General features: G+C 35.7%; 1 protein-coding gene across 1 annotated transcript in view; it reads left to right on the top strand.

Annotated features, from left to right (window-relative positions):
- Positions 1-16,012, top strand: part of LOC111155470 (protein tyrosine phosphatase, non-receptor type 13) — a 212,861-nt gene that overhangs the window by 163,857 nt on the left and 32,992 nt on the right. The window contains exons 25-36 of the mRNA XM_022515639.1: positions 2,590-3,053; positions 4,113-4,244; positions 5,474-5,567; positions 6,187-6,272; positions 6,959-7,118; positions 8,490-8,704; positions 8,821-8,919; positions 11,624-11,988; positions 12,936-13,119; positions 14,221-14,379; positions 14,916-15,087; positions 15,186-15,396. Of these exons, the coding sequence (XP_022371347.1) occupies positions 2,590-3,053; positions 4,113-4,244; positions 5,474-5,567; positions 6,187-6,272; positions 6,959-7,118; positions 8,490-8,704; positions 8,821-8,919; positions 11,624-11,988; positions 12,936-13,119; positions 14,221-14,379; positions 14,916-15,087; positions 15,186-15,396 (2,341 nt within the window). The remainder of the gene's footprint in view (positions 1-2,589; positions 3,054-4,112; positions 4,245-5,473; positions 5,568-6,186; positions 6,273-6,958; positions 7,119-8,489; positions 8,705-8,820; positions 8,920-11,623; positions 11,989-12,935; positions 13,120-14,220; positions 14,380-14,915; positions 15,088-15,185; positions 15,397-16,012) is intronic.

Raw genomic sequence — 16,012 nt, 5'->3', positions numbered from 1 at the left:
CACCCAGGCGCCCCAAGAAAACATTTTAACCATATGTTGTGACATAAAACTTTCTCGGGTTGTATACAGATGAGTTATTTTGACTGCAGTTTCTTTTATTCACTAAGTGTTTTATTTATATATATATATATATATATATATATATATATAGTGTGTGTGTGTGTGTATACAAAATATGTACATATATAAATAATGTTTTCAGTACTTGTTACTTGAACAAACACAACAAATAGAAAACACCATCACTGCCCAAAAGAGCCTTATAATCGAATTGTAGCCTGATCATCTTAGGCAGAGGAAGATGATTACATTTGAAAATGTAGCATACTTCTTTTCAAGCAGCCTTTTGCTCCCAAAAAAAAAGGAAAAAAAATTGGGATCTTTTATTCACCCTTTTTTAGCAAAAGAAGCATATGAATTCAGAAGAAACTCATTTTACATCTAAATAAAGCTCTAAGGGACTCCCCTCATGATTTTCTTTTCAATAGATATTTTATATAAAATGCATTCATTTGTTCAACAAATGTTTACTGAATGCCTGTGATGTGCAGGACACAAACTCTGCCAGCCTCATGGGACTTACACTTTATCAGGGAAGGCAAATATTGAACAACCAACTAAACAAATGTCTCATTGTAACTATGATAAATGTTAAGAAGAAGTCCAAGGTACTGAGAGTATTTAGCAGAGAAACTTTACCTAGTGTAGGGACCAATAAAGCTTTTCTTTTTAGCAGACTTTCATGTGGTTATTTTATTTTTTACTATTCATTCTTAATAAAAATTAAAAGCATAATGTTAAAGTATAGTCCTGTGAAACTGTTAACTTCAGAAAGCTAGATTAATCTTACCATATGTTTAGCTATACTGTAGTATAACTTGAAATAAAACTCAAAGAACCTAGAACATATACCTTAGGCTTTCCGTCTCAAGTATCAACCACCAAAGAGAAAGGTTTTTATTTTTCTTTGTTTGCTAATATATTTAAAGTTATAGAATACATACTAGTTAGTTAAAACAAATCCAATTTATACAGAAATCAATGAAGTAAAAAGGAAAAGTTCCCTTATACCCATTCTCTAGGGAAACTCTTTGATGACTATGTCATTCTCTGTATATTGGAGATAAATTTGGGGGGAAACAAAATACTGCCTCTTGTGTACACACACACACACACACACATAGACACATACACTTTTTTTTTAATCTAAATATCAGTTTGCAAGTTGCATACTCTATATTCTAAACATCCATGAATATACACTTTTTTTATGTGGTGATATATTTCATGTCATGGGTGCATCAAAATGTAATGTTTTTCTTTTATTGTATATCCAGGATAGCTATAATTCTTTTATAAATGTGGTTTCCAACAAACACACTTGTATATACACCACTGGAAAATGTACATATTCCTAGAGGTTAGACACTTAGAAGTAGATTGCATATGCCCATTTGCATTTTTGACAAATGCTATCTGTTGCCCAAGTTTTATTAATATTTAGTCAGCCATGTACATGTGACAGTGATCTCCTCACACCAACAGTGGTGTGAGAAATTATCAGTCATTCTCATTTACATCAGCCACAGAGCTAGAAAACTGCACTAAACTGCACATCCCTGAGCAACGTGAGAATATCTTTTCATATACTTATGATTTGTATTTCACTCTGAATTTCCAGTCTACATTCCATACCCTTGTTGTAGAGGAGTTTTACATCTCTTTCTTTCTTTTAGAAACTCTTTGTTAGGGATAATTGATTATTTTTTGTTATTTTTGCAAACATTTTCTCTCCAGTTGCTCATTCCTCTTTTAAATTTCCCTTGGTTTCACTTGCTCACAAAGAACTTTTTTTTTTTTTATTTTATTTTTTATAAACATATAATATATTTTTATCCCCAGGGGTACAGGTCTGTGAATCGCCAGGTTTACACACTTCACAGCACTCATCATAGCACATACCCTCCCCAATGTCCATAATCCCACCCCCCCAACCCCCCTCCCCCCATTAACCCTCAGTTTGTTTTGGCTCACAAAGAACTTTTAATATTTTATAAATTTACAACTGTAATTTTTTTCCTGAAATCTTTGATTTGTGTCTTACTTAGGAAAGCTTTAGGTGGCTCTTGATAAGAACCGTATACATAAGGAATTTGGGGTTGCCTTGATAATTATTTGGAGTCTAAAAAATGCAGTCTAGAAGGACAATATAAAATAGGTAAATAAATAACCATTAAATAAGGAGCAAGGAGTTTTGATGATTCAGATTATTTCTAGTTAGGGAATTGAAGTCTTCATAGAGGAGAGTGACTTGAAATAGGTACTGGAGAATGGAAAGGGGGAGTTAAGGCAAGGGGGGTATGCACTTTCATAGAAGATGCAACAGAAATGACCAAAAGAAGGGGCAAAGAAAATAGCACCTGCGATATTTGTCAGGTCCTCATTTTGGCTCCAGGCCCCAGATCAGGTGTTATGAATACGTTACGCTATGTAAAATCCTTTCACGGTCATTAAGAAACACTGTGAGTATGTAGCACAGGTATATGTGTCACTTACCTGTTATTCCCCTTGATGGATTTTGACTTCTAGTGCCTTCTACTCCTGTGCACATGGCCAATGGCATGAAAAACTACATGAAGAAACCTTCCTACATGCAAGACAGTGCTGTAGATTCTTCTGAGGATCACCGCTGGCCACAGGGTACCCCAAGGCATGTCTCAGAGAGCTCTTTTGGGCTGTCTGGGGGCCTGCGGGAAGGAAGCCTGAGTTCTCAGGATTCCAGGACTGAAAGTGCCAGCTTGTCCCAGAGCCAGGTCAATGGTTTCTTTGCCAGCCCTGCGGGTGACCGAACCTGGCAGGAGACACAGCGCGGCAGCCCTTCCCCTTCGGTGATATCCAAAACCACTGAGAAGAAGAGGACTGCTACGGACAGTAACCGAGGCAAAACAAAAAAACCAGGCATTTCTGATGCAACAGATTACTCTGACCGCGGAGATTCAGACATGGATGAAGCTACTTATTCGAGCAGTCAGGATCATCAAACACCAAAAAAGGCATAGTTTAATTTGAATCTCTGGGTTTGTTGTTGTTTTCTTTTTTTTTTTTTTTTTTCATTGAATAAAACAAATAACAGCGAATATATTACAGAGGAAAATAACCTACTATAAACGGCTTACCTTATTCTGGAAAGGAGGAATAGTTTATGTCCTGTGTTACTAACTGCTACTGCATTTGATGCTAACTTTCAGACAATTTAGCAGCTTTGAATGCTAACTCTAAAATGGCTATGATACTGGATACTTGCAACCTGGAAGTTGGAAAAGAAATGAATAATCAGGTTATGCTTATTTTCTACAGGTTGTTTGTCTCTTGCATACTTAATGTTTATATCAATAAGAATTTAGTATCTGGAATAGTTGTTCCTAAACAGTTCGTATAATGGGCATTTGACTATGTGAATAGCCTAAATTCTTCTAAAGTTCTGAACATATGAAAATAATAAGAACAACAACATACAGAATTGCTCATTTCCTAGAAATGTTATAAATGTAAACTCACATTCACAAGCGGATTCAGAAAAGAAACTTGAGCTCTTGATTCACGGAGGAACCAACATTCCACATAAGAGGGTTATGCCCTTACAAATGGGGCTTAGCTGTTGTGCCTCTGTTTATACTGGATTTGTAAATGTAACCAAAGTAAGCATGAAGCCCCTTCATCTTAGCGGTCCCAGTTGAAAGCTGCTGCTTGATATATATTGATTTTTAAGGAAAGAGAAATACTTTCTTAATGTGAGAGCATAAAAAACATTGGACAAGGATTATGTAAAAGCCAGGTTTGAACTGGATTCTGGGCTTCACTCTGCCTTATCTAGCTGTTTGACTTGAAGCAAGCCCTTTAATCTCTAGACCTCAATTTCCTCAACCATAAAATATAAAGGCATTGGATTAGATGATCTCTGAGATGGCTTCCAGCCCTCATGATCTTTGAATTTAGTCTATCCCTTAATATCTTGCTTTCCTTAATTTTTCCAAAAAGCATATATTGATCTTCCAGTAGTAACTCATTTTGACTCTAACAAGAAATCCTTTTGTTTGTTTTTCTTTGTTAAGGAATCTTCCTCCTCAATGAATACATCCAACAAAATGAATTTTAAAACTTTTTCTTCATCACCTCCTAAACCTGGAGATATCTTTGAGGTTGAACTGGCTAAAAATGATAACAGCTTGGGGATAAGTGTCACGGTACTGTTTGACAAGGTTTTCAAATGTTTTCTCTTCTCCATTTCCAGCAGCCTATTGTATGCCAACTTATTTATTTTGCTTCTGAAGGGAAACCGGTCAAATAATTTCCCAAATTACAAATTGAAATTGTATCTTAAAACTTTTTTAAAAAGCTATGTGCTAGTGACTTTTTCCTGTGGTTTAAAAGAAATTAGACAAATCCTACTTACTTAAACTACATAGATTTCATAATGCTTAATCTGAACACAAGACTAAGAAAATATAAAATTAATAAGTATGTTTTACATACATTTGACCCTTCTACATGAACATCGGGTAACACACTTTAACCTACATCATAAATAAATTCTAATGTGTATTTACATGCCCTTACTCCCCATAACATATCCTAATTGTAAACATGACTAGTATATTAAAATTAGAGGTTCCCAAGGAACATATGTACTTTTATAGTATTTAAATATAAGCATAGGCTACTTGATGAAAATACTTTAGAATTCTAGTCTATTAATTCTAAATTGTTTATTTATTTATCTTTATGACATTTAAAGGATATTGTTAGTTAGGAAAAGCCATTTCAAAACATGGTAGAAATAGCACTATTAACATATAGAAGTCAAAAAGAAAACCTAATTTTCAAGCACTTTTTAAAATATTGTAACTCTTTACCTCTTGCCCTTGACTTCTTTAGAATTTTATTATCTTCCTGGTGTGAAGGGAGCTAAAACCTGTGCATTCACAAGAGATGGAGAATCTACTCATTAAGTCTCATTTACAGTGTAACAAAACTAACCTACCAAAGCCTTTTAAAATTAAAAAAAAGTTCCTTGACTCATAGATTTGCAAGTTGCAGTTTACCAAATATGATCTGAAGTAAATTACTCTATATGCTGTTTTTTCTGACAGTCATGTTCTCATACTAATTTTGCATAGATGGATTTTGCTTTCTCCTTGCTCGTAATGCATGATATAGTCTTACAAAGGGAGAGCAATTCATATACTCAAGACCCAGCATGTTGTTTTCTGAGTAAAGAGTTTTCTAAAGAGTAACTGCTTTACATTTGGAAAACCTGGCTAGAAATATTCTTGGGTTTTGAATTAATTGCATGTGCTGATGTGTTGATGCTTTGGCTGAGGAACTGAATGCTTTCTAGGTCTCAGATTTGAAAGATGGAGTGTGAAATTATCCATATGACAAAATGTTATTTTATTTGTCTTTTTCCACTTAGGGAGGTGTGAATACCAGTGTCAGACATGGTGGCATTTATGTGAAAGCTGTTATTCCCAAGGGAGCAGCTGAGTCCGATGGTAGAATTCACAAAGGTAGAGTGTTTGTGTGTGTACAGGAATTATACATAGGATTATCACTTCAACAAATAAATAAGAAATTAGAAAGTTGATAGAGACTTCAAATATTCATAATATAAAATAAAAACATGTGCAGTTATTTTAAGACTTAAGTATTAAAAAACTCCCTGATGTCATTCTAAAAACTCTTCTTTTCAGCCTATTCTCTAGTATCAGAAAATATCTTGACAGTGTTTTATTTCGTGTTTTGTACTTTTGAAGAAGCAAATTGCCAGAAAATGGGAAAGGAATAGTGCCCTTGTAAAAACACTCTGATGTCTACATTTTTAATAAAAACTAACTAGCTTAGTTTCTTCTAATCTCTCTACATTTGTAGTCAGTTAATCTTTTTCCATGATTTAAATTGATTCTATAATACATACAATAATATCTTGTTCAAAATTGTATTTAAGATTAGTCATAGAATTTGGAAAGTAGATATGTATTAAAGAGACTCTGTGACTTGAGTTTGTCAAGAATTTCTGAGTCTCTCCTCAAATAAATCAATATAAAACAATAGCACAAGATATTAAAAAGCATATAGAATCTTTATCTTATAACTTCGCTTTTTTCAAAATTACTGCTTAATTTATAGGTGATCGTGTCCTTGCCGTCAATGGAGTTAGTCTGGAAGGAGCTACCCACAAGCAGGCTGTGGAAACGCTGAGAAATACCGGACAAGTAATAATAGCTCATTATACCAACCTTTTAAGATATGTTAGAAGAACATAATAATGTGTGAATAATATCTGTCTCGCTTAGGTCTCCAAATTTGTTAGTCAAGAAACCAAGCCTGATTCCTGTAAATGTTCTGGTATTTTCTTTTCCTTCAAATTGGGAAGCAAGAATTATGACAGAAATTTTTCACTGAGGAAACTTGGCTTTCTATATCATATTTAGTCCTATTATTACCAGATATGACAGGAGAAATGGTGGGGATTGCATTTTTAAAATTTTTTGTAAACATCTACAAATACCTAGTGATTTTCACTTCTAGTTATTTTTCAGCCAAAGGCTAAATTTTTTTCTGAAGTTTACCAAATTATTTTTAATGGCCTGTATATTATAGTGGTGATTTTATTCTAGTGCCCAAATTTTCTATAACATGTTTATGTTCATTCTAGAAGAGAAAATTTTTTTTTAAGAAAAAGAAAGTGAGAGAAGGGCAGAGGGAGAGAGAAAAAGAAAACCTTGATTTTGACATTTTCAATCCCTTGCTTTGTTTCTTCATTTTTTTTCCTCCTCTACCTATATTTTGGTGGACCAAGTAGTTATTGTAAATGATTTTATACCAACAACTATACAAAAAAATTATCTACTTTCTTATAATTCTTCTTAGTTAATGAAGTGCTATTCCATTTGTCCAGGTGGTTCACCTGTTATTAGAAAAGGGGCAGTCTCCAGCATCCAAAGAACGTGTCTCCCTGTCCCCACAGTGTACCCTTCCAGATCCAGATGCCCAAGGTCAAGCCCCAGAAAAAACGAAGAAAATGACTCATGTCAAAGACTACAGCTTTGTCACTGAAGGTCAGGCCTTGAGAGACTGTCATCTCACCTTTAACTTCTTACTGACTTACTCAAAATTTAATTTTTATATATTGGATCATAATTCATGGCTGAGTTTCTCTAATTACTCTTGTCAACTGTAAATAATCTGATGGAGCACTATAGCAATTTTTTTTAAGACACCTATGTGCACCTCTTAGAGTTTGAAAGACCTTAGTTAATGAAGTCATGCATAAGACAAATTATGGCCACCTAATAGTGCTTTCAATAGTGTAAAATTCAAATGAAATTTTCGAAGGAAAAAAATATATAAATAATTGCCAAGAATGGCTTTAAATCCATAGGAAACCTTGACTCTTAACATTTTGTATATTTTGCTTTCATTTTATGAATCTGTCAAGCTAACCCTAGGCAGAAATTCACCTCATAGTTGCCAGAGAGTGGTCTTTCTTAAAAATTTTGCAAGCCCTTGGACATAACACTACTTGGTAGGAAAATAAGAAAATTAAGAATGATGTAGCCTTTCGTAAGGCTAAAAGTGTTCATAGTACAAAAGTACCCTTTATTCTGAGATTCCATTTATCTCATTTTTAGGGGCATAGATGTCCTTTACTTTATAAATGATGGTGGTGGTATATAGTCATTGTTGTCTTTTATTTTAAATCCTTTTTTGATTGCCAAATGTTAGTACCTCTGAATTAGTCACAAATATAAGGAGAAAAATTAGCCCAACCTGTATTATTTTATCTCCTTATGAAAACAAAATTAGCATACTCACTTTATCTTACTACCTGGTATTCTTTATTTTTTCCATTACTCCTTCTTTAAATGTGTTTTTTCATTCTTTCCTGGTTATTATTCTTTCAGCTTATTTTGTTGATGAGAATTTCTTCAAAATGCTGTTGCAGCTTCCTAGAGTAAAGTATGCCTCACTAAAACATTAGAATATCCACTTACTTTCCTCCACCCTTCTCTAACATTTGTTTTGCTCTTCCTACCATCTCTCTCCCATTATGTACCCAAATTTTCCTCATTCCTCTCCTTTCCCAGATTTTTCTCTCTTTTTTTTATGTTATTCTACAATCTTTTAAAATACATGGGATTGAAACATAATTTTATTTTCAGAACCTTAATATCAAAACCCTCTCCTGTTCAAGTAGCTCAGTTCATGCAGCTTAGTTTATTAAGTTTTCTTAACAAAAAAGAGTGTGAGGTAGGATTTGAATATAGAATAAAAGTATAGTAAGTGCCTATAAAGCTATAAATTTTCTGAGAAAATGGGCTTTTTTAAGATGTATCTTAAAGTATATATGTTTGTATATTCATATATTCATCTCAAGATAGCATGTTAAGAATATTTAAGTTTTTTATATCTTTTTTTTTTCTCTCCAGAGAATACGTTTGAAGTAAAATTGTTGAAAAATAGCTCAGGTCTAGGATTCAGTTTTTCTCGAGAAGACAGTCTGATTCCTGAACAAATGAATGCCAGCATAGTAAGGGTTAAAAAGCTCTTTCCTGGACAGCCAGCAGCAGAAAGTGGAAAAATTGATGTGGGAGATGTTATCTTGAAAGTGAATGGAGCCTCTTTGAAAGGACTGTCTCAGCAGGTGAGCCCCCAGGTGTTAAATGTAGCACTTTTAATAATGAGATGGATTGGCCTTTCATAATGATTTCATAATTCTGGCTGAACTGTATCTTTGTTTGTCATTCATGGTACCCCTAGGAAGTCATATCTGCTCTCAGGGGTACATCCCCAGAAGTATCCTTGCTGCTCTGTAGACCTTCACCTGGTGTGCTACCGGAAATTGACCCTGCTCTTTTGGTGAGACCTGTGAAAAGTCTGTTTTTTTTATAGAATAGCAGTTGAGTGATTAATTCAGCTACAGTGGTTTCATCATTGATTGATGGCTCCTGGGTTTCATCCTACCTTATTCTTTAGCTAGGAGTCATGGAGCCTCTGAGTGCATTCTGCATTTGTAATATAAAGTAATTCAATTCACTTTCCTTTCTCTCCTTTCCACTTCTGGAATTCTAGAATTGTAGGAGTTTGTTTTCTAAGTGTAATTAGGAAAAGATACAAAATAATGGTTACAAAATCCTTTTGTCCGGGGCGCCTGGGTGGCTCAGTGGGTTAAAGCCTCTGCCTTCGGCTCAGGTCATGATCTCAGGGTCCTGGGATCAAGCCCTGCATTGGGCTCTCTGCTCAGCGGGGAGCCTGCTTCCTCCTCTCTCTCTGCCTGCTTCTCTGCCTACTTGTGATCTCCGTCTGTCAAATAATAAAATCTTAAAAAAAAAAAAAAAAAAACCCTTTTGTCCATTTCTTCATTGAACCAAACTGGAAAGCATAATTCTCATTCTGAGCTAGTTTAGATAAAAATGAAAATTATTTAAGCATTTCTGCCTTTAGGGGCGCCTGGGTGGCTCAGTCAGTTAAGCATCTGCCTTCGGCTCAGGTCATGATCCCAGGGTCCTGGGATTGAGCCCCGCATCGGGCTCTCTGCTAAGCAGGAGGCCTGCTTCTCCCTCTCCCACTCCCCCTTCTTGTATTCCCTCTCTATGTCTCTCTCTGTCAAATAAGTGAATAAAATCTTAAAAAAAAAAAAAAAAGAATTTATGCCTTTATTTTTAATTCCAGAAATTAAAGAGTAAGCAATATGTTTGTCCATTTCCCTTTCTTATGTCAAGCAAACAGTTAAAGGATCCAAAATCTATTCTGATGGTTATTTATAAATTATATGCTGATAGATAGGAATCCATACTTAGATGAATAATAATATAACTGAAGAAAGATTTTGTCCTGTCTACTTAAAAGAGTATTCCATTAAAAATAAACATGACTCCTGGATATGAAAGGCAGAAATGTCTAGCCCCAGAAACCTTGGCTTTTATATCAGGGAGGGGGGTAGTGTTAGGACATTACTAGGAAAGCTTCATTTCTGAAGGTGTGTTTTAAACAGCATTTTATGAGAATTTCATTGGTTTTGGGCACCAGATAAGAACTGAGTGGAACTCTCTTAATGAGTGTATAAATTGATACAACCCTTCCATAAAGCAATCTGGAAATATTAACAAGGCCTTTAAGAACATCCTATGTGCTGATTATTAAATATACAATTGTAAGGAGGGGCATCTGGGTGGCTCAGTTGAGCAGCTACCTTGGGCTCATGTCATGATCCCAGGGTCCTGGGATCCAGCCCCATGTCAGGCTTCCTGCTAGGCAGGAAGCCTGATTCTTCCTCTCTTTCCTGCTTGTGCTCTCTGTTGCGATCTCTGTCTCTCTCTCTCTCTCTCAAATAAATAAATAAAATCTTTTTTAAAAATGGAAAATTATAAGGAAATAACGAGAAACTGGGGTGGAAATGTACATACAAAGAATCTCTGGATTTCTGTTAATAGTAAAAAGTTAGCAACAATTCCGTATAAAATAATTCTGAAATAAATGTAAGGCATAGCCATTGTGGGATCATTACGCAGTTTTATGCAGTTTTTTTCAAAGCATGTGTAAGGACTTCAGAAAGTACTCATAATAGAAACCTAAATTTGAAAGTAATTTACAGGGGTGCCTGGCTATTTCAGTCAGTGGAGCATGTGACCCTTGACCTCAGGGTCCTGAGTTTGAGCCCCATGTTAGATAGAGAGAGTACTTAAAAATAAAATCCTAAAAAAAAAAAAAGGATACAAATTATAAAATATAGTATAAGTCATGTAATATTAAGAGTTGTTTTTTTTTTAAGATTTTATTTATTTATTTGACAGAGAGAGAGAGGTCACAAGTAGGCAGAGAGGCAAGCACAGAGAGAGAAGGGGAAGCAGGCTCCCCGCCGAGCAGAGAGCCCGATGCGGGCTTCAGTCCCAGGACTCAGAGATCATGACCTGAGCTGAAAGCAGAGGCTTAACCCACTGAGCCACGCAGGCGTCCAACAGTTATTTTTATATATGATATTTATATATGGTTTTGTTCTCCAATGAGCATAAATTACCTTTATTATCAAAATATAAGTGAATATTTTAATAGAAAGTACTGTTGTTCAACATGTTCCTTTTCATTTAAGTGTTCATTTTTTTTAAGATTTTGTTTTTTAAAGATTTTATTTATTTGTCAGAGAGAGCAAGAGAGCAGGCACAAGCAGAGAGAACAGTAGGCAGAGACAGAGCAGGCTCCCTGCTGAGCAAGCACCCGCCCCCCCCCACCCCCACCCAATGCAGGACCCGATCCCAGAACCCTGGGATCATGACCTGAACTGAAGGCAGCCGCTAAACTGACTGAGCGACCCAGGCATCTCCTTTTTAAGATTTTATTTATTTATTTGGGTGAGAGAGAGTGTGCATGGGCAGAGGGAGGGGCAGAAGCAGACTCCCCTCTGGGTCGGGAGCCCAACTCAGATCTCCATCCCTGGATCCCCAGGTCACAACCTGAGCCGAAGTCAGATGCTTAACTGAATGAGCCACCTAAGCGCCCCTCAATAAAGTGTTCTAAAGTTAATATAAGTCATCAGACTCTTTCTTTTTCACTGTGTGCATTACAGACCCCACTGCACTCTCCAGCACAAGTGCTCCCAAACAACACGAAAGACTCTTCTCAACCAGCATGTGTGGAGCAGGGCACCAGCTCAGATGAAAATGAGATGTACGACACAAGCAAGAAATCATGCACATCCCCATCCAGGAGAGACAGTTATAGTGACAGTAGTGGGAGTGGAGAAGAGGACTTGGTGAAAGCTCCAGCAAAAATACCGAATATGAGCTGGAGTTCATCTTTGCATCAGACTCTTAACAACATGGTATCCCAGACACAAAGTCAACATGAGGCATCTAAAAGTCAAGAAGATACCATTTGTACCATGTTTTACTACCCTCAGAAAACACCCAGTAAACCAGAAGGCGAGGACAGGTATTGTCAATATTATGGGTCACACTCAGAGCAACTGGTTATTGTGAGTAATGGGAGCAGCAACCTGCATTTCTTGAAGGATGAAATACATCTGTGTGTGAATGAGCTTCACAGTGATCAGGCAGATGACTGTATTAGGTATCTAGTTACTGTGCCTGATGGTGTTAGTTAGCAAACCAGTAAGCTCTTTAGCCTTTTAACCTCAGACTTGCTGATCTCTTGAGCATGTATCTCAAAATCGGGAAAGTTGTTTGCATTTCATCATCATTCATATTACTTAAAGAGAAGAGACCTATTTAGGTAGTGATGGGCAGGAGAGTAGGAAATACAAATATAAACAGAAGCGGTTGGGAGGGAAGAGACATAGAGTTTAAAAAGGTCGGATATAAAACTGCAGAAGGTGGGGAAAGCTGATTGAAAGAACAAAGGCAAGAAGAAAGACTACATTTATACCTCTAACAGTTATTCACACATTTTATTGTTTGGCTACATCTTTGTGTATATCCCATTGCAACCATATTTGTTCAAGTTCTTGGGTGTTTGGGGGTTTTTTCCCCCATCATCAAAAATAACTACCGAAATGAGACTTGCATTCTTTTCTTACTTCTTTTTTTTCCTTATTCTGCTAAAACACACATTAGGCTTCTGATAACATTAGGTTCAGCCTTGAATTAACAACTAGGAATCAAAAGTATATTTACTTGACCTGTCTTAGTAATTTATGCAACTTAAAGAGCTTCATAATACCCAGACAGAGAATAAAAATTGGTAATGTTAGCATATAACAAATATAAAATAAATTCATAGTCCAGAGGCAGGCAAAAGTCCAGAGTCAGGATCACAACCAAATGCAGCCATGAATATTTGTTAAGCATTTTCTGTTTGTGGCACAAACTTACTATATTAGATTGAAATGTATTTGAAAATAGTCTTGCTTCTTTGTGTAGCAATCCTCCTTCCCCTCTACCATTGGACGTGACTCTTGGACGGAGCTATCAACCCCAAGCAGAATCTGCTTGCACTAATTCAATGGATAAATATCATATATATCACATTTCTGAACCAGCTAGACAAGAAAACTTGACATCTCTGAAAAATGACTTGGAAAACCACTTTGAAGACTTTGAGTTGGTGAGTTGTTTCCTCTGTATTAAGAAAACTCCATATTTTCTCAAGTAAGGATTAAATGAAATATATGTAGAGCACCTAAAATAGTGTCTATTTCCCAAATTCTGATGAGTTGCCTATTTAATTTTTAATCAACTTTGAATGTAATTTTTTTCTTATCCACACTTTTGTGTGTGCCCAGATGGAATCCTTTACATTGCACTAATAGCCCTAGGACTTCTCTAACCCTTACATTCAGCTTGGAAGCCAAATTTCCAAGAATAATATCCTTTACATTGATTGAAACAGCATTTTTCAATATTACTTTTATTATCCAAGTAATAAATATTTGTTATAGGAAAATTAAAAAACAAAGAAAAAAATGATTAAAATCACTGATAATCTCACCACCTAAAAATCATAAATATTTTGGAATTAATCTCTCCAGATACTTGGTTTCTGTGTGTGTGTGTGTGTGTGTGTGTGTGTGTGTATGCATGTGTGACATCTATATCTTCAGTTTCATTTTCAGCAGTAGAAAATAATCTTTTCTCAGAGAGAAGAAAATCTTTGAATGATTTCCTTTAGAAAAGCTATAAGCAACCTTCATATCTTGTTCAAAATCTTTTTTTAGAGATTTTTTTAAAAATTATTTTTTATTTAAAAAAATTTTATTTTAAAAATTTTTTAAAAATTATTTATGCAATTAAATGAAGCTGTAATATTTAGTCACCCAAAGGCTTCATGTTTTTACAAGAAAACCTTTTCTTTTATGACGCTTGGTATCTATCTTGACTGTTTAGAAATATATGAAGAGTTTTTCTGAACCTTCCACGGAAAATGTGTTCTTTGATCGTCATAGTATAACCACTAATGAATATGAGTCCTTGTTATCCTGAAAATACAAAAATTGAAGCATGAGGAGGTTTTGTCTCCGCTGTCTTTAGACAAATACATAGTACTGTACCTAAACCCAACTTTTAAATGGGGATACATTCTATCTAGAATCAGATAGACCTAGCTTCTTCACTTGGTTAAGCTCAGTAACCTTTTAAAATTTACTTTAAACTCTGTGTTGATGGGCAAAAATAGACAACCTGAAGAGTCACTGTTTTCTTTCCTTAGGAAGTAGAACTCCTCATTACCCTAATTAAATCAGAAAAAGGAAGCCTGGGTTTTACAGTAACCAAAGGCAATCAGAGTATTGGTTGTTATGTTCATGATGTCATTCAAGATCCAGCCAAAAGTGACGGAAGGCTCAGACCTGGGGACCGGCTTATAAAGGTGAGACGTTACCAGAATGGATTTGTATAGATATAGCCAAAAACTAAGCCAAGGCTGGAGAAGGAAGAACAAGAAGGTTGAGTTAATATAACACTCCATTTATTGTTTAGTTTATACTTCCCATCTCCACTTCTTAATGATAAAGGCCTTATATAGTTAACAGTTTCTTACAGTTGAAAGTAAGAATACTTACAGTTCCTTTTTAATTAGGAAGGAATGTTTACAGCTTCTTTTTAATTAGGAAGTCCCTCTAATCTCAGTTAAAGCATTAAATAAGCTATCTTGGGTATCAGGGACAGAAAGTTTCTTAAACTACTATGAGGATAAATTTCCTATATTTGCAAAATAATGATGCATTTGTATTTTACATTATTACTTTGCGTGTAATTTGATCATTGTATTTATGATTTCCACAATAAAGGGAATTCGCCATAAATTGGAGACCACTCTCTTACTGGCTAATACACAGGTAGGGAGATTACTGTATTTCCATAGTAACTTTTAATCCTGTTTTTGCCTATTTCTCATTTTTGTAGGTTAATGATACGGATGTTACAAACATGACTCACACAGATGCAGTGAATCTGCTCCGAGCGGCACCCAAGACAGTTAGATTAGTTCTAGGACGAGTTCTAGAATTACCCAGGATGCCAGTGCTGCCTCATTTGCTCCCTGACATTACATTAACATGCAACAAGGAGGAGTTGGGTAATGCACATTCAAGCTTTGTGTGGGGTGATTTTCTTGGCTAGGTTAAAATAAGTACTCTTAAGACTGAGGAAACCAATATTTTCTATTCCCTGAAGGTTTTTCCTTATCTGGCGGTCATGACAGCCTTCATCAAGTGGTATATATTAGTGATATTAACCCGAGGTCAGTTGCAGCCATTGAGGGTAATCTCCAGCTGTTGGACATCATCCACTATGTGAATGGAGTCAGCACACAAGGAATGACCTTGGAAGAAGCTAATAGAACGTTAGACATGTCACTTCCTTCAGTGGTGCTAAAAGCAACAAGGTACTCTGCAATTACTTGTGGGTTTTGTGTGTTTGCACAAGTGCCAGGCTGTTGATTACACTTAGGCTATTTTAAAAAGCTACTCCTAAATTAGTAACTCACAGCTAAACTGGCAAGAATTAATAAAGTTAGAACAGACTTTTTTTTTTTAACATTTTTAATTTATTTAAGTAATCTCTGCACCTGACATGGAGCTCGAACTCACAACCCCAAGATCAAGAGTCGCATGCCCTTCCAACTGAACCAGGCAGGCACCGCCAGAATAGACTTACTGATAGGAGATTCCAAGAGCACGTTAAGTGGATTAGTGTTTGGTTACGTGTTTGCAGTTGCTAAGAGGGTGGTTACCATTGTCGTCAGGATGTTTTCAGTTGTAAGTAAACAGGAAAAATACAACTCAACTTGGTTTAAACAGTAAAGGGTTTATATGATTTTAAAAGTCCAAAGATGAGCTGGTCGTTGGGTAAAATTTGATCCGGGCTCTGGTTCCATTTTTTGCTGTTTTCAGTTATTCTTCCTTTTCTGTGTTTCCTTCATGATTGTTAAATGTCTGTGTCAGTTTCATGTCTCACACCTACATACTGCACTATCCAGAACAATCTTCTGACAAGTCTCC

Source organism: Enhydra lutris, unplaced genomic scaffold (assembly GCF_002288905.1).
Source record: "Enhydra lutris kenyoni isolate GAN:26980312 unplaced genomic scaffold, ASM228890v2 scaffoldscaffold3, whole genome shotgun sequence".
NCBI lineage: Eukaryota > Metazoa > Chordata > Mammalia > Carnivora > Mustelidae > Enhydra > Enhydra lutris.
This window is presented reverse-complemented; position numbering and strand designations above follow the sequence as displayed.